The sequence below is a fragment of the Scaptodrosophila lebanonensis genome, unplaced genomic scaffold (genome assembly GCF_003285725.1).
Source record: "Scaptodrosophila lebanonensis strain 11010-0011.00,11010-0021.00 unplaced genomic scaffold, SlebRS2 tig00000118-arrow-arrow-pilon, whole genome shotgun sequence".
Classification (NCBI taxonomy): Eukaryota; Metazoa; Arthropoda; class Insecta; order Diptera; family Drosophilidae; genus Scaptodrosophila; species Scaptodrosophila lebanonensis.
The window spans coordinates 2,177,220-2,203,917 of record NW_022060578.1 but is presented as its reverse complement, the minus strand read 5'-3'; the positions used below and the strand labels follow the sequence as shown (position 1 = coordinate 2,203,917).

General features: G+C 38.2%; 1 protein-coding gene across 1 annotated transcript in view; it reads right to left on the bottom strand.

Annotated features, from left to right (window-relative positions):
- The window catches only part of LOC115628457 (semaphorin-1A), a 182,127-nt gene that overhangs the window by 43,050 nt on the left and 112,379 nt on the right, over window positions 1–26,698 (bottom strand). Inside the window, 2 exon segments of the mRNA XM_030524575.1 lie at window positions 2,664–2,859; window positions 14,553–14,661. Coding sequence (XP_030380435.1) covers window positions 2,664–2,859; window positions 14,553–14,661 — 305 coding nt within the window.

Genomic DNA, 26,698 nt, shown 5'->3' with positions numbered 1-26,698 from the left:
GAGAGGAAAACTATCGAAGACATACATAGAAAATGGCATGCCCTTTCGTGATGTTTAACATAAAACGAAAAGAAGAATAGACGAAAAGAAAGGAAGGCCTAAGTTGGCGAAGAAGACAATAGATTTGAATGCAAAATAAGGAAAACTAAAACTCCTTGCTATTTACCATTACTATTTACTATTTACCAATTGCAAGCAAATTTGTGATTGAGGTTTGGATTGCGATACGTTAGGATGAACTTTATCGTAGACTTATCGAATGCTTTTTAATAAAAGAATAAAATTTATCAGAAATACAAAAGCCTAGCAAAATAATATCTTTCCTCTTCAGAAATATAGCATCCAATACGTTTTAGTCCCTTTTTTGCATTTTAAACGTGGCTTATTCATATTATTTTAAAATGTTCCAGTGTTCAGGAGTTTGCAAGATACGAAAAGTACCTGCAGGGAGGATTGTATTTCGATAGACTAACTCAAGCTTCAAACCGGAATAGGGCTGCGTTTCTAGCTATAAGAAAAGCTGAAGTTTTTTGGTTACTTTAAATTACGATTTTCAATTTTTTCGAGTGCGATTGAAATGGAATTGTCGAATTCGAGTTGAAGTTCTCATCAAATACAAATTAGTGTTTATTTTTAATCGTTTCTTAGTTGTATATTTAGGCAGAGTTGCTCTAATAATAGTATACAAGTAGTTAGAGGCTTCATATCGACTCAAAATATTCTCTCACCAAGGGTATGAGACACCGTCGATGAGCTTCAGCGAAAATGGCTCTCTAATAAAGATAGAATAGCGCTTGGCTTCGGCATGGGCATGGGCTGCTGGCTGCGGATGTAACAGGCTGGAATGCAGAATGCTGCTGATATTGGTTGGGGAGTATTGGGAGTATTCATGATAAACTCTTATGACCCACATAACAGCTAGCCAAACGAGTCAGGCGTTCATCGCCGCCATTCAGCCAACCACCGTTATAAATAGGTGGCACATGGTGCATCCGGCGGAAGTTTGCTACAACATTTGGCCCCACACACAAACACCACACACCTACATGTTGCCACACACACACACACACCCACCCATGGCTCTACACACTTTGAAGTTAGTTATAAACGTTTATCGATATTATAGCAAAGTGTTTACAGCAGCATCTTCGGGTCGACTTTGTTTGTTTGTTCGTTTGGATATTTTTGGGCAACTTTGGCGCAAAACTTTAACTTGAAGACAATGAAATGCAAACAAATCACGAACACGAAACTTATGTGGCCACATGCCGCCAAGTGTCGAATAATGGTGAAGTATGTGAGGATATGCCAAGTATTTTCAAAATGAAAATCTGCAAAGTGGCCCGCATGTTGGAGAAACTAATAATGGTGGCATTAGTACAACACACAACTATGGCTGGCTTATACATATGGGCGCGCTTACATTTGTGCTTTCTGGCGCAAGAGGCAGGACTATGGAAATGATAATGGATGTGTATAGATTGCGTATATACTCTAAGTCCACATCCTGGCACAGTCCCTAAGCTAAACTACATAGAATGAACGAATAAGTTGGGCCAGATTTTGAAGCTGCAGTGTGACATTGAAAGAATCAGAATCTGACTGCACAGTAATGTATATAGTTTTGTTACTACGAGTGATTTTGATTATGATCTGGTTTTGCCTGACTCCCTCTGCTTTTCGTATAACGACTTTTTAGGGCATCCATTCGTCTTTTGTGCAGACCAAATAATATAAATGATGAACACATTATTGGTGCGGCTTTCGTTATTTCACATCGAGGTCAAGTCCCTAGCTTTATCTCGACTGTCTTCGTCTCCTGTTCGCACCGCATTCCTGCATATAGAATTTTATGTGTTGCGAAATGGCTCTGCGCTGCCATAAATTTCAATCAAATATTAAGCAAACAGTAAAAATCTGCGGCAACATGGCGAAATCCAAATCCTCACTCATATTCCCATCGTTTATCAGCGCACAGGCTACCGAGGAGCAGAGTCCTCCTACACCTACCTCCTGCACCGTGCCCTGACATGCTGATGTCTGTCCTGGATTTTGTTGCTGTTGTTGTTGGTGTTGTTTCTGTTGAAATCAACACGAAATTGTTTTTCAAAATAAACAGAAAAAAGTTCGCGAATGGCGAAGACAAAAACAAAATATGATTTTATTTTGAAATACATTTCGCATCAACACATTATTCACAGCGTCGCCGCCGCCGCCGCCGTCGCCGTCAGCGTCGTTGCCAACCAAACAATAACACTAAAAATTTATAACATGATGGCCCAAAAGGCAAAAATAAAGCAAAGGAGAGGCGGGGCGGGGCTCCGTGAGCTCTCAAAATACTTTGCGGCGCGACGCATGATGAATGACAATTTTTATCTGATTTGTTTGTGCCGCACACACACAAAGCCTAACACACACACACACACACACAGACACACACAGACACACACGCGTACACTCGTAAAAATAGGCAAAGTAAAGCAAGGATTCGGGAAATATATAAACGGCTGCACACTGAGTAATTGCATTTTGGCCATGTTTTGTAACTTGGCGATAACGGCAAACACATAACGAGTGGAAAACAACAAAGGGCGGATGACGCTTTAAATTATTAAAATTGCATACATGAAATACGAGGAGGGGGGGGGGGGGGGGGGACTTACCCGCCAGAACGGACGTTGAATTGTGTCGCGGATCGTAGGGACACACAGCCTGGCCATTTTTGGTTGCCTCCAGCGTATAGTTGCTGTCGTTGATGATGTAAGTGTTGCACATCGGCCGGAATGAGTTCGTGCCACAAACGAACAGGCGACCCGGCGAGGGCACCACCATGATGCGTATATAATTCTGACAGGCCTCCTGCAAAGAGAATAGAAAAGTGGAAAATCGTAAATTGCGCAAAATTCATTTCTTATTATAGCACATTATAATTGTTATACTCGTGTGGTTAAAAAGTCCAATAAATCGAAGAAAGAAAATGTTGAAATTAATCTCAACTGAGACTCAACGAGACCTTAATTTCTGTACCTCTGACGAGTAGCATATTATTCAAGATCTCAGGACATTTAAAACGCGTCTAGGATGCGGAAAAGAAAGGCGACAGCAGTGTGCCTTTGTGAAACTTTGTAAGCAGCTCTGTCTGACTTCACTTCTTTTTAAATTATTGATACAGCGTTCAAAAAACGTTCTTTACGAGTCTCAGTCCTTGTAGTTATTACTGTACTTATTATTAGCATCATTATTATTATTAGCATATTATAATTATTTATACACTTATACTAAATAAGCATTCCTTTTCAATAAACTGTATTGAAAACATTTCGAAAGTTTAAGACACCAAGCTACAGAAAAAGCGATAGCTGCAAAAACAGTCTGAATAGTTAATATCTAGTTTAAGTTTCGTCCTTAATATTGCATTTAGTTTATAATATAATTTGTTAATTAAGCACATTACTGTGCATTTCAAAGAACACAAAGAACTTTGGAAAACCTCATATGCTGAAATCGATGATGGAATTTCGAATGCAAATTAAAATGAACTGCTACTTTGATGCCTCATCCCTATTGCATAAAATTTACAAATACCCTGTCCTGCTTTTGGCTCAAAACTTGGCTGTCATATCTAGGCTTTCCAAAACACTAACACCATTTTGGACAGAATTTTTATTATTAGCATTCTTAAATTCTTCATTTTAGATGCAGCTTTTGAAATTATGCAAACAAATCGGATTGAATGCTTTTTATATTCATAAATGAATTCATTATGAAGGTGGTCGCAATACTAATCCACGAAATGTAGCTGAAGGGCTATACTATTCGAAAAACATACGAGTACCACATTGAACACGCATCCACATCCATTTTCAAATCCCGCAGGCTAACTCAATCAATTAATAAGTTTGGAAGCAAACACATACTTGTATGTATTTGCTGACTTCTCAGCCCGAACTGTTCGCAACAATATTTGATGGCCACACAGAGAATTGAACTGTATACAAGTATGCATATGCTGATGAAAAATGTGTACTTCCGCTGCTTTTGGCCTAAATATGCACTTTGAACTAATGCACAGAAATAACACAGAACAGCAGAAATGCATTCGGGCAACGGAAGTGCAGAGCCATGCTAGTGTGTCAGTGTTTGCGTAGTTTGCATAAATGTTTTGCAAATTGAAATATTTAATGTGTTGAAAATATATATGTGTACGAGAACATATGTATATGCGAAACACACACACACACACACAAGATATATGTACTATATACCTAAGTGGGGGCACGCATATAAGCATGCCAGGACGAAAAGATGCAACTCAATAAATATTTAAAGGCCAGGACAGCAACTCGAGTTTGCAATTCACCTTCTTCTGCGTGACAATCACAAAATACGCATACGCAGTGTGTGACGGCGTATATGCTAGTTGTTGTTAGTGTGCGTGTGTGTCTGACTCTTGCTCGACGACAGGAAGAAAACTTTTGCCGCATTTTTGCATTTGTTGCCTTCCATTCCATTGAAGCCGTTCCTTCCCCACCGCTATTCTCTATCTGGCCCATTTCGAGCTTTGCAGGCCGGATGTGCTGCATGTTGTTGCATTCGCTATCTGGCATGACAAATCATTTGATATTTTCCCCGCAGCACAATTTGCTGCACTTTGCATTTTGTGTGCGTGTACAGATATCGATGCGTATAGTACGCTCTTCTTGTAAACGCATGTACTATGAGCTTGCTAAAATATTTATACATGTCATTTATTTGCGTACTAATTCTCACAATTTTCGCAACGCATCCCATTACTGTTCTGGCAACAAAACTAACCAAGCGCATATTTCGGTGGAGAGTTGTCATTGATAATGTTGGTCAAACGATAGAGGACTATCGTAAGCCGCAAAAATTGCATTGTTCTGATTACTGCACACCCACACGCACAAAATATGGTTAAACATATTGAACGACTTGGGTTGGTTTGAACATTTTCGGAACTCGGAGTTCTATAACCACATAACTATATAGTATTCACTTACTGCACTTGATCCAACCCCTACAAATCTACAAATCAATTTTTGCCCCAATTTTGTTTTTTTCTGTTCGGAAACAAATATCTATATTTTCAAAATTATTTATTTATTGAGTTGACAGAAATATTTTCGCCTTAAAAGCTAAGGCAGCCTTTAAGCTTGGATATAGGTTATAGACAACCAAAATTGTATTTTTTAGCGAACTTGTACACAACCCAACAGTTAAGCTACAGAAATAATATTCATTTATTAGTAAGTAAAAGAATATAAGAGCAGCATTTGAAGAAACAAATTTGCTTCAGCAATTAAATTCATTCAAAGTATTGGTATCTCCTTAAGAAAGTTCACTTCATTTTAAACATTTTAAACGTTTACATTTCTTTAGCAATTTAATTTGTGCTTTCGATAAATTCGCAATGTTTTTTAAGGCAAAAAATCGCATTTTGTTATTATGATTTAATTTACCTAACAGGTGTTCTTGTTCTACATATTCGCGTATTATTAGCATTGCTTCTAATTATTATTCTTAAGTGTTAGTATAGCTTTAAGTGAACTACTTAGGAGTCTTTGATTAAACTCTCCCCCGCTTTCGATATATATAAGTATTAGAAACTGTCTATTCATTCGTAAACTGAAACAACATCTTTTATTACTAATTAAGTAGATAAAGTATTATACCTTCAACTCTTTATTATTAACTAATTATAGAAACACAGAAATTTATGAGCTAATTTTTGTGAATAAATGAAATGAAATAAGGAAAATGTTATTATTATCAAAAAAAAAAAAAATCTTCAACAATAAATCAAAAAAAATAAATAAAATCTTTTAAAGCTTATTCATATTGTGCACTTTGAAAATGACGAACATATTTGATTTAAAAAGTCTAAAATCGAAACAAGGTTATCTATTTCGAAAATGAAAGCATTAGTTACTGGTCAGACTTTGAGAGACTAATATAGAAAACGGTCTGATCGGGAATTAAACTAGAATAGCTTCAAACTCGTATCCAATTACTGTACAAGCTAATACTTTCTAAATTTTCTTTCTGAATTCGCTGAATTCTGGAACCGTAGGAACTCCTCTCGCCAGAATTTGTTAACTCGCATTCGCGCTCTTTTGGCATTTTCTATTTGCTTGTTTGCTCCTGCCGGTCGTCCAATAACTGGGCGAGCAGTTAAAAGACAGGCCAGCTGACAGACAGACGGCCAGCATATTCCATTCCATTTCGTTTTGTTTATTATTTCAAATATTTAACGTTATTGTTGTTGGTTTAGACGCTGTTTGTTGTATCCTGTCCTGGTTGTTGTTGTAATTGTGGTCATGGTTAGGCTCTCGAATGTAGCCAACCAGCCACTAGCCAGGCAGGCCCCTTTGTAAATGTTTGGCTTGTTTCAAGCATAAATTTAAATAAATTAACAAAACACATTTTACAACAATTACACGGGGATGCCCGGATAGTCTGTAGATTCCACTTTTCACTATTGCCGTTGTAATTAACACAGACAGCTACAAAAACAACATCACCATTCACATGAGTGTGTGTGTGTGTGTGTCTATATGTGAATGGTGTGTGTTTGCCAGCTCGAAATTGTGCGTGTTATTTAGAATGCAATTAACTGGAAAATTTATTAATTTGTTGTTTAAAACTTGTGGCTGCCATTTTATTGGAGTTGCGCTTGTTGTTTTGCGCTTCTCATGATAACAACATATTCTCGCTTTTATTCATGAGTAATAAATGATTATTTATTTTTTCCTTTCATTTCTGATTATGCATATTGCATGCTATTTTATTTATTAAATTGTCAACGGGCGTTAGTGCACATTTATCACTTGCATTTCCACTTTAATTTTGAATTTTTTCGATTTTCGGCAATTCAATTTCACTCGCGAATATACTATACAAGGTGATTCCCTAAGTTGTAACATTTTATTAATATTGTTATTACTTTAATTTATTATATTATCTTTGTGGTGTCATCTCTTGAAGTAAATAAAATCGTAATGGAAATAGGGCAGCGAAAATATTGTGTTGGGAAAAAGTAAAAGGCATATCAACTAACACTAGTTGATAATATCGATTTACGGCATCAAAACGCTGCTTCTTAAGTATCAGTCCTGGGTCGCTGATTGAGACCGTAAGAGAAAAGAGGCATATCCGTAAGTATTTTAGGACGCAATTATATCGTATGTATATTTCAACAGGCAGTTCAATTCGGGGTACTGACTATTACTGACTATTACTTACACGCATATATTTTATGGTTTATTTTCGGCATGTTCCAACACAACTTTCATATAATATAGTTCATAAAGTAGACTAGATGGATTTTTCTACCATTAGCACCCATATGGGTAAACACTGAATTCGGACCTGTATCATCAACAGTTAGACGGCTTGAAGGAAAACAATTCCAAAAAGCGCCCACAATTCGCCAAAAAAAAAGAGGCGTGCTTTTCAATCAGACAACGCAATCCATGAATCGATCAATAAAATGCGTTAACAGTGGAAAAAACTTACTTCTTTTTCCCCACCCCAATATATACTTTTGGGGAGTATTACACCTCCATCTAGATTTTACAAAAATGCGTAACTGTTTCGAAAAAGCATTTCTTCAAAAGCTTTCAAACTATGTCGTCAGAAATTGGAATTTTGAGGAGTGGTATACAATTTAAATGTTGTTGCTAAAATGGTGTTTAAAATAGTTATGGAATAAATTCCATATTCTTTTATAGCTTCCAGCTCCAAATACGTACTCGCTTACATAAGTAAAGCATTTAAAGCAAAATGAGAATAGTTACATTTATTTGACAAATGGCACGTAATTTGATGGGGTTTGCGAAAAAAGACGAATACTATAGACAAACTATACCATTAATTGCAGCCTAGAAAAACATCATCCACGGCTTAATCGAGCCAATTGCCTCTTTATTCTATTATCGATCAACAAAAAAGGTGTCCTGCCATTAACACCAACATGCCAGGGCCGGACCCATATAAATTAGCGCTGCGCATACAATTTTGTAATAAACGAATGCATGAGAGAAAAACACTACAGGAAAATCAATCATTTAAAATGTCAAACGATGGCCAAAAAATGCCGCCTGTTGTTGCTTCTTTTTGCACGTGCCAAACGGACGATTAATTTTGAATGGACGGCGAATTTTGTCAAGGCTCGGCACACAAAAAGCAGCAATGTTGGTAAAAAGCGAGGCTATTACAAGGGCTGGGAACATCGGACAGGCGAACAACTTTAGCAAAATTAATGAAATTCCGAATGCCCCACGAAAATGTCAAAATGAAATGAGAGATTTGAATGGACAAGCACGGCAGGGCAGCACGAATGTGGCGCCAGGGAAACCAAACAACAAGCGAGCCAAATGAATGGGGCCATATGCGTATTGGCAACGACACCAGAAAATAGCCAAGTGTATATTTGTGGTCTGGTTTTGGAGCAGATATGAAGGCTGGAGGCTGAGGGCTGAAAGCGGAAAGATGAAAGCTGCTGGTTGGTCGTTTGGACGCCCAAAAGTGTTGGCCACCTGTGCATAAATTAAGAGCACACTGCCAAATGAACAATGCAAGGCAGACAATTTTGCCGACTTGGACAAGCAGAAATGAATGAATGCGAAAGCATTTCATTGTATGGGGCAACATTGGGTTAAGCATCTATCTTTCAGAGCATGGCAAATGTGTAATGAAGAGCCAGACATATATGACATCAAATGTCGGACTGAGTTTGTCTCTGTCGTCTGTCCAAACTGTTCGTCATTTAATCAAGCGGCGCTGTCTGACAGCAGACAAGGCAAATGAATGTGAAAAGTATATCAGATTTGCTTCATGGACCCTGTTCAAATCGAATTTTAGAAGCTATAAATGCTCAGCCCTACTATTTACACTCTCGCAGTTTATCCTTAAAAAATGTATCTCAGTTGTTGCAAGGACTTTGAACTGAAATTATAATAAATAATTACCAAGGAGAACATTCCATTTCTAGTTTATGTAAAATATGTTTTCCTTTGCTAAGTACATATATCTGCAGTTAATGACTGACTGCCGAAAAGTCGACAAAAACTAAATGGCTGGCTGCCTTCTGTCAGTGGATCCTAATGGCCCTTCTCATTGTTGTTGCTGCTCACATGCTGCCCAGGAGCCATTCGAGCTATTCGAGCTTGCCATTCATTTTTCAGGTTGAAAATTATTAAGTGAAATGCTTTTACAGTTTTAAAAACTCATTTGCCATTCCATTTAACATGCACACCGACTAGTTCGTGCCCAAATCTCTTATTCCCTGCCCCCCCTCCTACAGTGTTTGTGTATCATTAACGAAATTGTTGTCTACCTTCAGGCGCTTTTAGTTACTGTCAGAAGCTCGACTTCAACGTCAGGTTGAAAAAGTGTGCGAGTACGCTATCTGCTATCTGCTATGTGTTATGTGCTTGTGCTTGACTTGATTGCACCCTTGTCGGCCAAAATGCCAAAGACAATGTCAGGTTTTACATTTCACATTTGGTTGGGCAAGAATTGTATCTTCTGACCTACCAAACAGCCCTTCGTAGCCAAACATGATGAATGCTTAATGTAGTACTGCTTTGGGTGGCAGCCCCAGCTCTTGCCACAAATATGTATCTGCAAGATATTTGGACGATTTAAGGCAAAACATGGTCGAAAGGTTGTGGATGTGGTTGGCGTAATTTTTTGCCTCCGTATTATAGCATAAATATTACAAACTGATTCCAAATTGGTTTCAATCCGGTTCAAATACAATAAAAAGTTTGTTAAGCAGCAGGATTGGTTTAATAACCGAAATAAGTAATTTAAGAAAAGTTCAGAAAAACTATAGAAATTTTAAGCAATTAATATTTTGGAAATTTGCAGAATGTTCCCACATGTTGTTATAAGACATAGCAGAAAGCTTCGTGTTGTAGTAAATGCGTCAAGATAGAGGTCGGGATTATTTAAAAAGTAATGAAATGCATACATTCTGCTATAACTTGAATCAAAAATGAAGAAATGCTTAAAAAAGCGAACGTTCAAATAAAATTGAAATTATATGGAAGTATACATATATATGAAAGTGTATATATGAAAGTATAATCACAGAAAATCTGCTCTACAAATAGCAACCAAGAGCAGCAACTGACCAAAGAGCAGCGTCATATAACAAGCCAGCCACCCAGGAGGTAGAGCGATAAAGCTGCAAGCAATTGAAAAAGGATTCCCGACTATCACTTATGTGAGGTTTCGCACAAGCACACTTATAAGAATGAGCACGGATAAATCATAAACATAACAGTTTTGTTAAATTGTTAAAATATTTATACATTTATATATTTTTAGTGTAACACTTTTCCTAAGAAAGGGAACATATTATGCCGCGGTATATAGAAAGCATCTAGTACATAGGCAAATCAAATATGAGTAATCATATATGCCCTTTAATGTTGGGGGAAATAATAACGCGATTGATAGGAAGCTTATCAACCAACTATTTACTCGTACTGTATGGAATGTGAAGAATGCCCATTAATAGTAATTGAAAGTGCCATCTGAAACCTCAACTACAAGTACATCGAAAGCCAATCAAGTTGACGAATAGTTAATTCCAAAGCACATGCCTTGGCGCGAGCTTCAAATATGCGCAAGAACATAAATGCATAAATATTTCATTATGCGTTGCTGCTCAAGCTTAAAATATTTGACTTCAACAATTTAATCAAATATTTTAACTCGGTTTTATTAATTAATTTGCGGAATGTGCGTCCCATTCTGGCCAAACCGACTGGGCGCGCAGCTGCCGTTACGGAATCGACCTCAGAATGGGCAGTTGTAGTATTTCTCTTCTTTTTTTTTTTTGGCTGACCGCTTTTAATGTTTACTTTTGTTCCTGCTGTTGGTGTTGGTGTCGCATTTTTTATACACATGCATAAATGTATTTTGCCACTTGACCAACACGCTGTACATACGTACATACATATATACAAATATTTGTATATGTTTGTGTGTCTGACCGACGGGCGGGCGGTCGCTGCTCATTTGGCAAGTGGCCGGGCGGTCGAGTGGTCGTCAGCCATCAGACACCGCCAGCTGACGTCTGGCCATGTCGACCATGTTTTTCTGCTGTTTACGCAGCTTTAATAAAACATTGTGGGCAAATAATAAATCAATTAAAAATTTAACAACCACGGCGAGCTGACAATGCAAAAAGTAAGACACACATGAATATGCCAATATGTACACACACACACACACACAAATAGACACAAATACACACTTTCACCCACACACTCATATGGTTGCAGCCTATACTGAAGCGCTTTGAAAAGCAATTTCACGCCGGGTTTTAAACAATCTGCTTGTCATTATAAAAGTGAATAAAAAATCGCCTCATCTTTTTTTAATCTCATAAAAGCGGGGCGCTTTGTCCCCGGCCAAATATAATTCTTTTTTGGCTCTATTCAAGGTGATATACATATATCTAAAACTAGTATTGGTATTCCTATACGTGTATGTTCCATGAAAAAAGAAGAGCTTGAAAGCTATACCTCGATTGTGCCAGCTATACTTTGACGAACAACTCACTTTCAATTTGTTAACTTCAAAAGTCGATCTGGATAATCATTTAGCTGCTGTCGCTTTCCATATACCAGAGAAATATGCTATTTTTTCTGGGAACTAAAATATGGAATACAATATTTTTTTTTAAATTCATACAAGTTACTTATGCTTACAGGAATGCGGACTCAAATTCCTCCCTTCCATCGATTATAAAAGGCAATTTTTGAGAGGCAAAAGTAAAAACGAAACATTAAAAATCGTGTCCGCATTTGGTTTAAAAACACGAAACATCAAAAATGAATGTATAATTAATTAATTTAAATTATCACCACTAATCAGGACATTCATCAGGAACTTGGTCAAATAGCTGAGCTTATCGGAAACGGCTCTCTGACTACTCAACCCACCTGACCATAAATCTACCTACCCCCGTTAGGCCTGCCATGTAAAACATTAAACTCTTTTCCTATACTCCCTTCTTCCTATCGATAAACCTCACCAATAAACTCATCATAATTTCAAAATATTCATTTAAATCTTATTAACTAATTTCTGGAATTAGACATAAATATTTGCAACGCCAAGATATTTTTACTAAGTTTAATAATTAATAAAGCTTAAAGCTATATATTTATTCATTACTTTCATACAAATCAATCAAACTATATTTATAAATTTTAAATTGGGCACCGCAAGGGTCCCAGATGTCTTGTCAAGGATAAATAAAGATGAGATTGCTGCCGCTGACTTGAATAATGGGTTATTGGTTGATTTGGAATCGCCAGAGTTCAAGGTGAAATTGGTGGAACGTGTTAAGGCCAATCTGGATCGATTTTCTGCCCTTTAAACATGCAGAAAATTTAAAATAGCGACATCATCATTACTTTGTTTAAATACCGAGTATTAAACATTTTATTTTGAAAATTCCTCTAGCATTACCCTGCGCATTACTTTGAAGGAGTGCAATAGAATATCGCGTGACACGGACAACTTTAGCAATGCTTTGCAGTTAGGACTGCGGATATTGCCGGCTTTTGAGGGCATTGCATTTTTATTGTGCGCCATTTTCGTTAGTCGGCCTTTTTAGTGCAAATTTCAGCTGCGTATTTCTAATTAAAATTGTAAATTGTAAACTTTAGAGACGCACAGTTCTTCGCATGTTTGGCTCTAAGTTAATTACAATTTATTTTTGGATAAGTTTAAGCTAAATGGGTAAAAGGGTGCGGCTTTTCGAATACTGCAAGCAGACACGCCATGGACTCAGAGCACACAGTGCTTGGCCAATTTTCATGAAACTGAAAAGCAAAGCTAAGTTCTTACCCTTTGGCAACTAGAGTGCTGTAAATAACATGCGAGGGGGAGAAGGCCAGAGTGCAAGGCAAAAGCCAAGCCAAAAGCCAACACACACACACACGCACGCACACAGAGATACACACACCAACAACAAATTGGGTAAAACAAATTACACCTGTTGTAGTTATTTTTGTTCTTGTTATTGCTGTTGTTGCAGACACGCCCTGGTGCCGCCTTAAAACAAGTGTTGCCTAATTACGTCAGCGCTGCAAAGTGCACTTGAGCATGCAAGGCAGGCAGGCAGCCAGCCAGCCAGCCAGCGAGCCAGCGAGCGAGCGCGTCCTTCATTTCACCTTGAGTACGCCATTTCGGTTTTGCCTGACCGGAAACGGATGGAGAAACGGCGAACGTTGCAGCTGTTGATGAAGAAGTCGTCGTAGTCAAAAACTATTCAACATTTCCATTAAAATCTTGTGGCCAAAAGTTTCAAATCTTCACTTCACTTCAATTATCCTTGCTGTGTCTCTGGTTGTTGTTTGTTTATGCTCGGACTTTCCTTCGCCTTCCATGCTTTTGGTTTTGCTCTTAGCTACGCGTACTTTGCCTTGACTTAATGGGTCAACAGTGCGCTTTCAATAAATTTCCAATGTCTTCGCACAAAACAAGCAAGAAAGTGGCATAAATCAATTTCTATGCCACAAGCGGGATTTTGTTCCTTTTTTGGCTAGCGCGATAGAATTTGAGAGCGGAAAACATTTTATTGCCTTGTTGTTGTCGTTGTTGTTGTTGTTTTTGCTTCTGTTGTTGCTTGTGCAACGGAAACATTGGCTAAAACAGAACAAACAAAAACAAGAAAAAAACACGACAAATGGTAATGGGAATTGCATCGCAGCCAAGTGTAAAAAGTTTACCAAGTGGTTTTTGGTTTGTGCTACTAACAAGTTGAAAAATATTATTTCAGGTGTTAGGACGGGGAAAGAGAAAGCTCTTTAGAATCTCAACAATGCGGAGACATGGGATGCCTTTTAATCTAGTTGAATAGCGTGTTGATTGAAAGTAAAAATAAAAATGATTCAAATAAAAATAATAACTGTAAACATTTTTAAAGACACTTAGTTTGTATTGAAAAGTAAGGTATTTAGTACAAGAAAAATTTATGTTTGGGGCACGCAGAAAATCAATGAAAATTCAAAATGACAAAAAACACTAGAAACAGGACTTAAGGATCGAAGAAAGGAACAGATAGAAATCGACAACGGGTCCAGCCATTACATGGCATAAATATGCTTTTATTTCTAAGTTCAGCTTCGAAGAATATTAATAAACGAAATTTGTATTTGGAATAAAAGATAAAAGTAGTTCACTCTGGACCTTCCTTGGAAAAGTATTGTTGTTCGTCTTAAAACCTATCTTGAACTATTTATATGTAAGCAATTACATTCGTAAAATTTAAGCACAAACAATAGGGCGATCTTTCTATTTTAAACATTTTTCATACGCATACGAATTTTATTGGGCTATTTCGTCAGAGGAAATTTCCATTAGATACAATTAGAAAACATAGAAGAAGTCGCAAAATATTTTCTAATTTTCTATAAACATAAAATATAAATAATTAGGGAGGTACCCTTTTTAGGCAATAGGAAAACGTTATACTAAGTCATCATCTTGTAGCCAGCACTTACCTCATCCTTGCCCTTGACGAGACACATTTTGGTGTCATCCTCCGGCGACGTCCACAGGAGACGTTGCTGCTCAGCGAGATCATGGATACTTAAATTAAATACTGTATTTCTGCAATAGAGAGAAGAAAAGAAACGGAAAAACATTAACAATAATTCTTTTACAATACTCTGCCACTCTGCAGTCCCTTTCAAAATGTTCATTTTGTATTTCTGGGTCACACTGAAGTGTGCAAGTATGTATGTGTATGTGTGATGGTTGCCAACAGCTTGCGGTTATATTAATTAAAAAATTAATTAAAATTCATTTGACCTTTTCAGGCACAATCAACAGCTTTTTTGCCTTTTCGGCGCTGCTGCTTAATGCAAAAATTATGCGAAAAATTCCAAAGCGCCGTTAATAAAATTTCAAACACACACGCACACACCGACACTGGCGCTTTCGAGCTCCACGAGTGTATGTGGTTATGTGTGTATGGGTTTATGGGTGTATGGGTGTATGGCTGTGTGTATGCGAGCATATTTTTAACCCAAAATGCATCGGCATGACGCGGTCTGGCGCCAACATCGAATGTGAGGTGAACAGAAATTTCATAAAATCAACTCATTGATTATTGAAACCGCAACTACGTGTGGCTGAGTTTTTACTCGCACACGTGTGTGTGTATGTGTGTATATAAACACTATGCTATATAGCTGTATGTGTGTGCATAAAAGCTATGTACCTGTGTACTTTGGTTAAACATTTTATGGCTGCCAGGTCCATGAGCCATGAACCCAATGCAGCCTTAACGAAACTTTTGCCATTTTTTGGCTGAATAAAAACCAAAGAGGTCGAACATTTAAAATAAATAAATGGATCTATATGAATATATTTATATATGTATATATGCGTGTTAAAAGTCATTTCATGGAAAAGACAAAAATATTTTCCACAATGCGAACTGCTTCTGGTCGAAGCTCTGTTAGAAACCTCAAAATGTTTCACAAAATCCAACCAATCAGAATTCCTTTAAGTCTTTTTCACACACAATCGCTTTCATGTTTTAAGAGCTCAACAAAAAAGTTATTACTTTCTCTTAAAAAGTTATACACATCATAAAACCGATTAAACATTTATACCGCAAATTCGGGTTAATCAGAACTTGTTCATTCACAGAGTATCCGAGCAATATGAAAATGTCTTTACTTGGAATTTGAGGGGCAGATCAATAAGGAATAGGTCTGTAAAAATTAAAACTAAACCCCTCAAAGATCAAGGAGCTATGAAAGCCCCGCTTGTTGCCCTACGTCTCTTGATGACAAACATAAAATTACATTAAAATTACAGCAAAAATAAATTATACATGCCAACAAATGCAGCTGGGGGTTTTTGTTTAACAATTTCTTAGCTTTTAAGATATTGAAATGCAAAACAGGTAATGGGTAATAAAGAAAAACTAGATGTTTTGAGATCATAACACTATATCTTATATTGCTTTGGAACAGGCACAGATTACTGCGAGGCTTGTTTATGTTTATTTCCTAATACATATTGTTTTGAATATAACAATTTGGTTACTAAATTTTGCAAGTTTCTTCATTTTCTTAATTTCTATAACTGTTCTACGCTTAGGTACAGAGTATTTCAAAGTTGGGGCAGCCGACTGTAGCTTTTCTAAAAATCTAACAGGAGTATAATTTTTATTGACGAATATTCTTCCTTTGTTGCAAATGAAATAAATAAGAAATCGAAGATGGAAAAATCAGACATGTACGAGTATTTGTATGTCTGTCTGCATTGCGTACTTTCATGCGTAACAGATGTGGTCGCTTATTTGGAAATTTCACATTTAATTAGACACAGACAGGCTGAAAATGGAATGCGTGAAAATAATTCGCATGATAATGTTGCCAAATTATTGAATGAAAAAAAACTGGGCTCCATGGCAACCACATGCGATGCAAAGAAGATAAAGATGCTTGGGAACCGAGGTTGCTAGTGGGTGGGGGGAGGTTGAGCGAACCCACATCTATCTTTCTGAAGTCTTCCAAGGCCATGGGCCAACCTTCAGAATATGTAAGAGCGGTGTCATTGCTTTGCTTTTTGTGGGCATATGAGAAATTTGAATGCTTGCCTGAGGGTATCAGACTTTCGAAAGGGACTGCTTCTTGTTGCTTTGTTTCGACTAAGTACTTGATACCATTTTTTGGGTCAAGTCACAAATGGATGCGGCTGCCATTCTATTCAGTTCTTTTGCTCTGTCTCGTGGGTTCCATCTATTTAATGTTGTTTTTGTTGTTGTTGGTGGTGGTGCTGTTGGTGCTGTTTGTGCTGTTGTTGCTGTCCCATTGTCGCCGTTGTTGCAATTTTGAACAATTTTGAAAGCTTGTCGGCCACAATGCCGTTATTTATGTGCATGTAGGTTTTGTTTTGTTCGTTACTTTGCTTGAAAAGGGTCCTTCGTTGGTTTTGTTCAGTTTTAGGTTCGGCCGATGATTAAAAGGCGCGTGTAAAAAATGGCTTTTTAATACAATGAAAAAAATAGGATCGTGTGGTTTCTGAGCTTGAAGGTTGCTCGTTGTGCATAAATTTATGACACAAAATAAAGCTCGATTGAGAAGTTGGAACTACAAATTCTTTTACAATCGCTGTGAAAAAGGATTACTCTCAGAATGAAAATATGTATTGAGAATATTTATGCATAATCTATCAAAGTTTTTCAATTACACTTCAGTGCTTTATCAGACAGCGAGTTAATTGAGTCGCATTTAATGAAGGATTCAGGTTGGTCCCAACTAGATAATGTCACTCTCGCGGTTAAACATGGGTTGAAGATGATCTTCGACGCGTTATGTGATAAAAGTAAACTAATCCATCTTTGATGCTAATCTAAGCTTAATTGGTATATTTTAAAAATAAACTGCAGCGTCTCTGTCTAAGGAATGTTTTAAAACATTACGAATTTATGGATGTGTATAGTGTGTGTTAACGAGGCAAATCAGTGAATTGCAACAACCGACCAACCAAACATGCAGCCATGAGTTTGACGCCGCCATGGCTTGATACATTTGCGGCTTCGGATGCCATCAACCTCAAAATGATTCGTGGTTGGCAATCGTGTGAGTTTCGCATGAATACATTCATTCAAATGCAGCCACAGACGCGAGCCGAGCCCACATATTACGTAAGCGGACAAGTGCACAACACACACACACACACACATGGGTATATATACAGAGATTCAGGCATACACAATTTTGTATCATGCATTATGCCGGCTTGGCCGACTTTTAAGCCGATTGTGAGTTTTCGCGCAATGCTCACTGATTATTTATTTGATTGTTTAGAATTGTGATCCGAATTGGGAATGGATTAGTATTGAGATTCAAATGAAATTAATTATTTAAAGTTATGCTGCACATTGAAATAAGGAAATTATGCAGAATGCACATTGAAAAAAAAACATTTCTGAACAAAAAATTTTATTTTATTATTTTGTTTTTATTTAGAATATCAACAATAATTCTGTCGATTATATAATATAACTTATAACAATTTAAACTAAACTTAAAAGATAAGAAAGCCTAACACAAAGTTGTACACTAACGTCTATTAATGCCTCCGACTCCTTGGGGGAATTTTATTTGCCAGTTGGCCAGCTATGCCCCGATTCACAGCCATATGTGGTCAGAGATATTATAGACCTAAAAAATTATACAAAAAGTAGATAGAGGAGGAAAATTAATTCTTTTTAAGAACTAATTAGAAAAAGTAAGAAGTAGAAAGAGAAAACTGAACTGCAGGCTACTTTCAACATTAACTAATCTTACTTAACAATTTGGTGAATATAGTATTTTTTGTTCAATATTGATTTCAATTTCTGAATAAAAACCACAATTTATATATATGTAATAAATACAATTTAATTCTGTATTGGACAATACATATACTATATAAGTACTATATAAGTAGTATTATATAAGTAGTATTATATAAGTAGTATTATATAAGTAGTATGGTCTACATAATATAATTAGTCGTTCAAAGAAACAGTTGAAAGATGTTTAGAAATGGAGAGTTAAAGAAGTGTTGCCTATTTTTAGGCGCCCCCTTAAAAGTTAAGCCAACAGCTCTTGGCGTTAACGCTACATGCATAAGTTGTATAATAATAAACTGTACGCGGCAGCAACAGAAACAGCAACAACAACAACAACAACAACGACTATGCACCACAACATGAACAATCAAAAAAGTGCTGCATTCAGTTAAACGTGCAGCAAAACATGCGGAAAGCAGTGAAAATCCTTGGTAATCATGGTGCACTGCTCGCTGGCAACATCAGCAGCAACAGCGACGGCAGGACTATCAACAGCAACAGCAACTGCAACAACAACGACAACAGCAACAACAACGACAGCAACAACAACAACTAAAGCTGCAATAGCAACACTAACACGCTGCCGTGTGGAAAATATTTATGAGCAGCGGTTTAACGCCAAATGCGTTTTATAAAATGCTTGGGCTCCAGTTGCCATCTGCAGTTCCACTTTTCCGCTTTGCCAGCAGGCATTGCGTTTTGGTAAGCGCGTAAATATCGTTGTATGTCTGTATGTCTGTATGTGAGTGTGTATCTCAGTGTGGAAGTGGTTGTGCTTGTGTGTGTGCGTTAAACAGTGCATTAAAGTGTTTATGCTTTGTTTACATGGCGTGCGTGTGTACTTTTTTCGGCACTTGTCTAAAGAGGGAGAGAGAGAGAGAGAGAGAGAGGGATTGGAATAGAGGGCCACGCCCTGCCACTAGCGGCCAATGCACCTGTCACTGCCTCCCTTCAACTTTTGCGCTTCTTCTCTTTCCACATAGCTTTCTGCTAAACATACACACTAGGGATGGACACGTGACGAAATCTGCTAAACCAGAAATCTACTCCAAAGAACAACAAATTTCTAATGGTGAAGAAAATCTTTTACTTTTAAAATATTAGACAAGCTTTAGGATGCTTGCAGTTGTAAGCAATAGCCGGTGAGAGACAATGAGAGACACTTGGAATTGTGGACTGTGTTAAGGAAAGGAATTCAAATATTGGTTTTGTTTGCTCCTTTCAGTAGCGTACATTCTTCGGGGATTGGGTGTACAAAGGTGTATAATTAAGCTATTGCTTTACTTCGCCATTGTCGTGGCTTTTCAGTTTACAGAAGAAGAAGCGCCTGCTGCGATTTTCACGATCACGCCAGTGGGCCCTGCCTGACACATCTTCCTCCTCTTCGCTTACGAATGCAGTATGCTAATTTCGCTCAACACATTTTATATTTATACGCTGACAACACCAGGCGACAAACTGCAGTCAGTTTACTGTTAAATGGACGTACTGCAGAGCAACAAAAGCGTTGTTGTTGTTGTTGTTGCTGGCACTGCTGTTGTTGTCAGCTCTGCACGTTCGCCTGCCACTGCTGTTGTTGTCATAATTAAAACGCGCTGCATAATTGCCAAACAATGGCACAATGGCTGACAGACAGAAAAGGCAAAGAGTCAGAATTTTGGGTGAAGGGGAGAGATGGAGGCTTTCGCCTATGGCGGTGCCGCGTCAGACAATCTGCCCCGCCAGCCAACAGTTCCAGTTCCACAGTCCACAGCCTAACAAAGTTGACAACATCAACGTTTTTTGCACATCGGCCTGGCCAAAACACATACTCGCATACAGAAACGCACACAGTTGTAGGTTGGGCCGGCGTTGCATTCAAAATGTTTTGCAATTTTTGGGCATAATTGGAAAACGGTGCATGCGAAAATATACAACAATGTTGCAACAGCCCTCATTGTGACAAAAATGGGGCCATTGTGCGAGAAAGGAAGCGAGTCCATATGATGGGAGTACATGCACGTAGAGAACTCCCTAATAGAGCTGAGTTTTTAATCAGTCTTGATTAGAACAAACGATAAACCAATTCACTAGATTTAATTTACTTTTGCACTAAACGAAATGCTATTAGTTTGTCATTTAGTTGAACACATAAAATAACAAGATAGTTGAATCTCCTTGTCTCCCTCAACGGACGTCAGCTTTCTATTTACTTAAATACTAATCACTTGTAAAGGCAAATTGTTTAAGAATGACATTTTATGACTCATTATTTAACAGCAATATGTAGTGTATAGTATAAATATTTCATGTATATTTGTAGTTCTAATCCTATTACCCATTTTGCCTTTTGTGATTTAGCAGCTGTGCCGAAGCAAATTGAAATAATAAATTGGCGAATGACGACTCGCTTAATACATATTCTTCTCATTTCGGTCAACTTATCGCTTCGATTGCGCGGTTGAGTTTTGGTTCGATTTCAAAAAGTGTATTATGGTTTTAAAAACTTGTTAGTTCAGTCTAGTGATGTAACTCTGTAACTCCGTTGTTTCACATCGGAAACGAAAATCGCCATGACAAACATCGATGCAGCGATGTATCGAAAAACTTAACATCAATCCATCGATTTTTCATAAAAATTTGTAATATAAAGCAAGAGATGAAAGCTAACAACGAGCGGGATCAACTCTCCTGTGCAATCAGTCTTCAGCCTTGATGGTTGCGGCGTGATTCGAACCAAAACCCCACATTGTGGGATTCCTGCTAGCTCGATAAGGATATACCAGGCCCCGAATATAATTGAAATGGGAATAATAACTGGCTTTGGCATGGTTAGCAGTTCTTTAACACTTTTTTTAACACAAGCCCTATCACAGTTTATTACTTGTGTATTTGCCGGGATTTCCCTGCTTATGAACATCCGTAACGTCGATATTTTTATAAAAATCGATCGAAACATCGAATCTAAAAAGATCCAGATAAAATCGAAAACAATCGCTTACGTTAAAACCGATACATCGATGCATATTCACATCACAGACTAGTTCAGTCTCTGTAGCTGAAATCTTAAAAAAAGGGCCATGCAGACGGGCTAAGCGGCTTTCTCATATTAGCTCTAAAGGAAATTAGCTTTAATTGCCGATGTCAGCTTCTACACTAATGCTAATGTATACACAATTACACACATGCCGGTAAGCACACGCACATCCATTTATCGCTACTTAATCCTTCACACACCATTTCAAAAGGTATCGCATCCTATCCTTGCTGCCCATTGCTTGGATAGTAGTCGCTGTTGTTGGTGTTGTTGGTGTTGTTGTTGCGGCAACAGACACTTATGCAAATCAGCTGATTGCTTTCTGTCCCTTCCCTTTTCTGGGCAACGACTTTCCCGTTGTTTTGTGTGGTTTCTCATTTATTTGCTTCCGTTTCGTTGTCCGCATTATTCTTGTTGCTGTTGTTGTTGTTGTTGCTCGAGCTGGAGCTGGAGCTGGAGTTTGTGACAGTTTCAGTTGCCTGGCGGCTTTGTCGGCGGCTCGTTAATGCAAATGGACGTGCCAAGAATGCAACGAATAGTACTAAACGTGTTGCCAAGGCATTCGCATTCACATTCACATTCCCATTCCCGTTCTCATTCACATTTTTCTCTCTGTCGGGCTTGTATTCGCCATTGTCTTTATTGCTAAGCGTTCCACGTGAAATGAAAATTGGGTTAACACATTAAGCTAGAAATATGTGCATGTCGACGGCAACGATGGCAACGACGGCGATGCTCTTCTCATCAGGTTGGCAATCGAATGGCGACAAAGGCGGAAATAAAATTGCTAAGCGAAAGCCATTTGAGCGCGCCTGCCTAAGGGACCGGTTCCGATGACTGTGCCATGTGGCTGCCTTCTCCTATCATTTGGCTTCTAACGTCTTTGCCAGGATGTGCGGACAGTGGGCGCGAAACCACGCTGCTCAGGCAGTGTCTGAATTAGTTCGATGGCCGAAATTAGAGTGTACCATTCAACATTAAGAATTAAATAGAGTTTAAGACTTTAAGCATAAATTCTGTAAAATTCAAAGGATGCTATTTTGTAAGCTTCAAGCTTAAAAGTTGTTCCTGTTTTGGGTAAATTGTGCAAAATACAAATAGGATATGTAATAAACCATCAGTCCCACCCTAAATCGACTCTTCATAAGCCAAGATACTATATATTTCAAGAATGTACATGTTTTAAAATATTTGGCCTTTTATCAAATTAGGGATATACTTTTAGGTGGTTGGAAGATATTATAAATTTAATTCAATAAATTATATAATTTGATTCGTCTTTTCTTCTTTAAAGAAAAGAGTATCTGTCTAATCGGAATTAGCAGCCTAGTCAGCATCTTCATTTGTTTTTCAGTGTACACTTTATATTTCGCGAAAATGAACTGCAAATATCTATATTTTTATGCATCTACTAAAAACAGCTCCCTTTTTTCTTGTAGTCATAATCAATTGTCAAAGTGCTTAAATTTGTAAAATTGTGCAAAGGACAAGATCTTCAATAATATCAAGGAAAGAATACATAACTATTTATATATTGAAATTTTAATTAGTATCCAATTAGTATCGTATCGGCTACTGCAGCAAAATATAAACAGAAACTCTGTTCTTGGATGAGGTACAAAATAATTTATGTTGACTGAATAGATCTTTTTTGATTAATAGCTACCCGAACTAAATACAATGTTATTGTCATCTTCGATCAAATCAAACATTATCAGCGACAACTTCAAGTAACTCTGATCATTTCAGCATAGCAGAAGCAAGAAGAAGAGGGAAAAGAATCCCCTCCTGTAGTTTGGGGGCTTAATACTGGAATGAAGTTATTCGCTAATACTTTCTTTTAGATTCAAGCGATGTGGTTGAAAATTGAAACAATAGTGGGGTATTATTTATTTAATTCATGCACGAAGCTTATTACTTAATGTAGCTTTGAAAATTATGACTATTTTTTTTTTCGTCACAGGCACAGCATTTACGATACTTTGAATTTATTTTCCATATTTAGCTTGAATCTATCGCTAGATATATCAGTTAAAAGACCTATTTCACCACTGTACCTGCCTTGCAGCCAATTCAGTTTTTGCATTCAATTTTTGCTGGCAATTTTTTAGGAGCAGCGTACACACACACACACACACACACACAGACACACACGTGCCCGTCAGTCTTTTATTTCATTTCGCTCTGGTGTGCGATGTCGTGGCCGCCTTTGTGCAACCGCACAACAATCATTTTTGCACCGCAAATTCATTTCCGTTTGCGCTCGTTTTTCTACCGCGTGTTTGTGTGAGTGTGTGTACTCGTATGTGTGTTTTTCCTGTGTGTGTGTGCGTATGTGTGTGCATCCACAACAATTGTGCACTAATTTCAGCCGATTTATACGCAGTGCTGCTGCACGGTGTAGCAACGACTTTTATGCCCAAAATGAAATTTCATGGCAATTTCATCAAGCGGTTCGGTTCCCTTGCCAGCTCGACCACATCCTTGCCTCTTTGTCGGCCTCTCCTGATTTGGCCTTTCGTGGCGTTGAGTTTAATCAGCCACTATCATTGTGGCACCTTCGACTTACGATGTTTAGCTTTAGCATCAGCAGAAAAGAAATACTGTTCTCTATTGCTAAGATAATGCATGAATTATGTATAAAACTATCTCACAATGATGTTCAGATTGTTAAGAAGACAGAATTGCAGAATTAAGTCCATCAACTCATACGTAGTCCGCAAATTGAATTCACAAAGGGCTTATGTTTAAAAACGAGCATTGCGGCACAATATTCGCATACGAGTATTGCAGCTTTGAACTGCACAGTCCTAGGATTATGAGTCACAAATCAATAAATATTTTGTTTTAAATATGCACCTACTCTATTGTCGCAATGAATGGACGCCACTTGAGGCGTTTGCCTTAATAAATCGCATTATTGCTTCAATTAATATTGCATCAATTAGCCAAATTGAGTTTTTGGCTTGACCAGCAAAGATGCACAAAAGTGCAGATTAAAATTTGCACAAGCTGGCCAATTCAAAGTCCTCGACATGCCTGAGATTCACTTCAATATTGATGAGTGCGTCTGGTTGAGGCTGGCAAATTAGAGATGATGGAACGGACATAATACGTACGGTATGTTTTATGCATGGCATTGAAAATGTGCAGGACGCAGGAGCATATTGAAAGGCTTGAGTCACTCAATTGTGTGGGCCTTTAATCATGCTTTCGAGTCCACCGAGTTTGGGGGCAGCTGGCCTAGGTAGATTGGAGGTGGACTAAAATTCTCTTTGGCATATCGCTTTGGGCGATAAAATCTTTGAATACGAAGAAGAATAGTGTGTTTTAACTTAATCTTTATAATTTTGTATTTATAAAATGGTTAACCTTTTGAAATAGTACTAAGCAACTAAGGAACTGAAAACCCGAACACTTCCATATAAGGGATCGCCGCGTTCTTAGCATGTACAAGAATAGTTGTAAAGGTTTGAAAGCACTTTGGAACCAGTTCGAGCAGAATCAACATAACATAACTCTTGTAAGCAAGCATTTCTGCGAGTCAGTGTGTGTGTCTTTCAGTATTGATGGCGCAGACTTGTGTTGGGCCATGGCAAAAGTCAAATGCCACCTGGCATTCACATTTTGCTTTTTGGCATTTGACAGCTTGGATATTTTCTGGGTGGTCAGCAAGCCAGTCCGGCCAGAAGAAAAACGTCGGTCAATAACGTGAAATTCAAACCGTCAATTCGTTGCATGCCAAAACACAAGCAGCATTTCCACAGACCAGACAGGGGGAAGGTGAAGGACTGCGAATGAATGGCAGCCAGCCAGCCAGCTGACCAGATAGTGTGTGCAGGTTTCAGCTTCTTTGCCTCTTCACAGCACAACAACAACGAACTGAATGCTGAAATGTTGACTTGGTGGTTTCGGTGTGGCGCACTGTGGTTCTTAAATAAATAAAATATTTTACAAAATCTTAATATTTCGTTAGGAAAAGATAATTTGGTAAAGGCACAACAACAGTCGTTTGTATATCAAAAATGGCAATTGTGTGTGTTTTTTTTCAACTGCCTTGTTTTTCTTGAAAGCTTGAAACTTTTAGCCGACTCTCTACCATATCTTCCGGAAGTATAGTGTTTGGGTTGGCGAAATATTCAATTCCATACAACAAACCGACACAAACCGAAAGTTAAGCTTAAGAGTTTAAATATTAAATTAGATATGACCCTAGCCTAGTACTTTAGATATAGTTGATCGATAGACTGAGCCACCTAATTGCCTAAAATTTAGACTCTAAATTGGAAATGTATACCAGATAAGAATGTTTCTGGTTTTGGGGCAACTCTTCTCTCTAAGAATGTCCAGATATTGCTCTTTCGAATTTTCGATATTGAGAAATTAGAGAATTAATTGTCAAAGCTTTCGAATGAGGTGAACATGATGTGAAGGAGCCGCTGGAGTTAAAATAAAAACGAATGCTGCTGCCGGCATAAGGACGAGCACATCCCGCTGCGCTTGAATAATTTTCAAAACGACATACATTTCCGGGTAATTCAATATGAGATACCTACTCGTATGCGGAAACCGAGATAGCGGCATTCTGCAAATACGGTGGAGATGCTAGCTGCATTGCCAGCTTATGCAAAAGCCAATGGCTTCGACATCGGCATTGGGATCGGTATTCACTCAGTCGGCAAGAAGCAATGTCAATCGGAAAACTTTGTCGGCACAAAAAATGGCAAAGCGAAAAATGCAAGAAACATAAGGCGGCAGATGCCTCAAATTGCTGGTGGATGGGAGGACGGGGGGGGGGGGGGGGGGGGGGGGGTGTACAATCGACAACTTTGGTTGATTTGCTTAGCAGTTGGTTGGTATTCAGAAAAGCCATTTACCGTTACGTCACATGTCTGCGACATCGACATCGACATAGCCAGTGCCGCTATCGACATTGCCGCCAGCTCCGTCCTGCTGCGCCTGGCACGGCTCCTGCCAACATCTATGCATCTCACCAATAACAAAAGCTGTCAAAGTGCGCACCAAAGCCAACTTCTTCTATTCATGCATCATGCAGTGAGGGGCACATGATGTCCTCGGCCCCTACCTCCGCGTCTGCTCCTGTCTACTTGCCGCCCTCTCCTATTCTTCGAGGCCAAGGAGTCGGCCCGCCAGCCCACAAAAGTAGCGCAAAGTTTGATGACGTGTGACATTGAAAGTTGACTGGCAATGGCAATGGCAGTGGCAGAGGTAGAGGCGGTGGCAGTCAGCCGGGCAGCCAACTCGGAAACCCG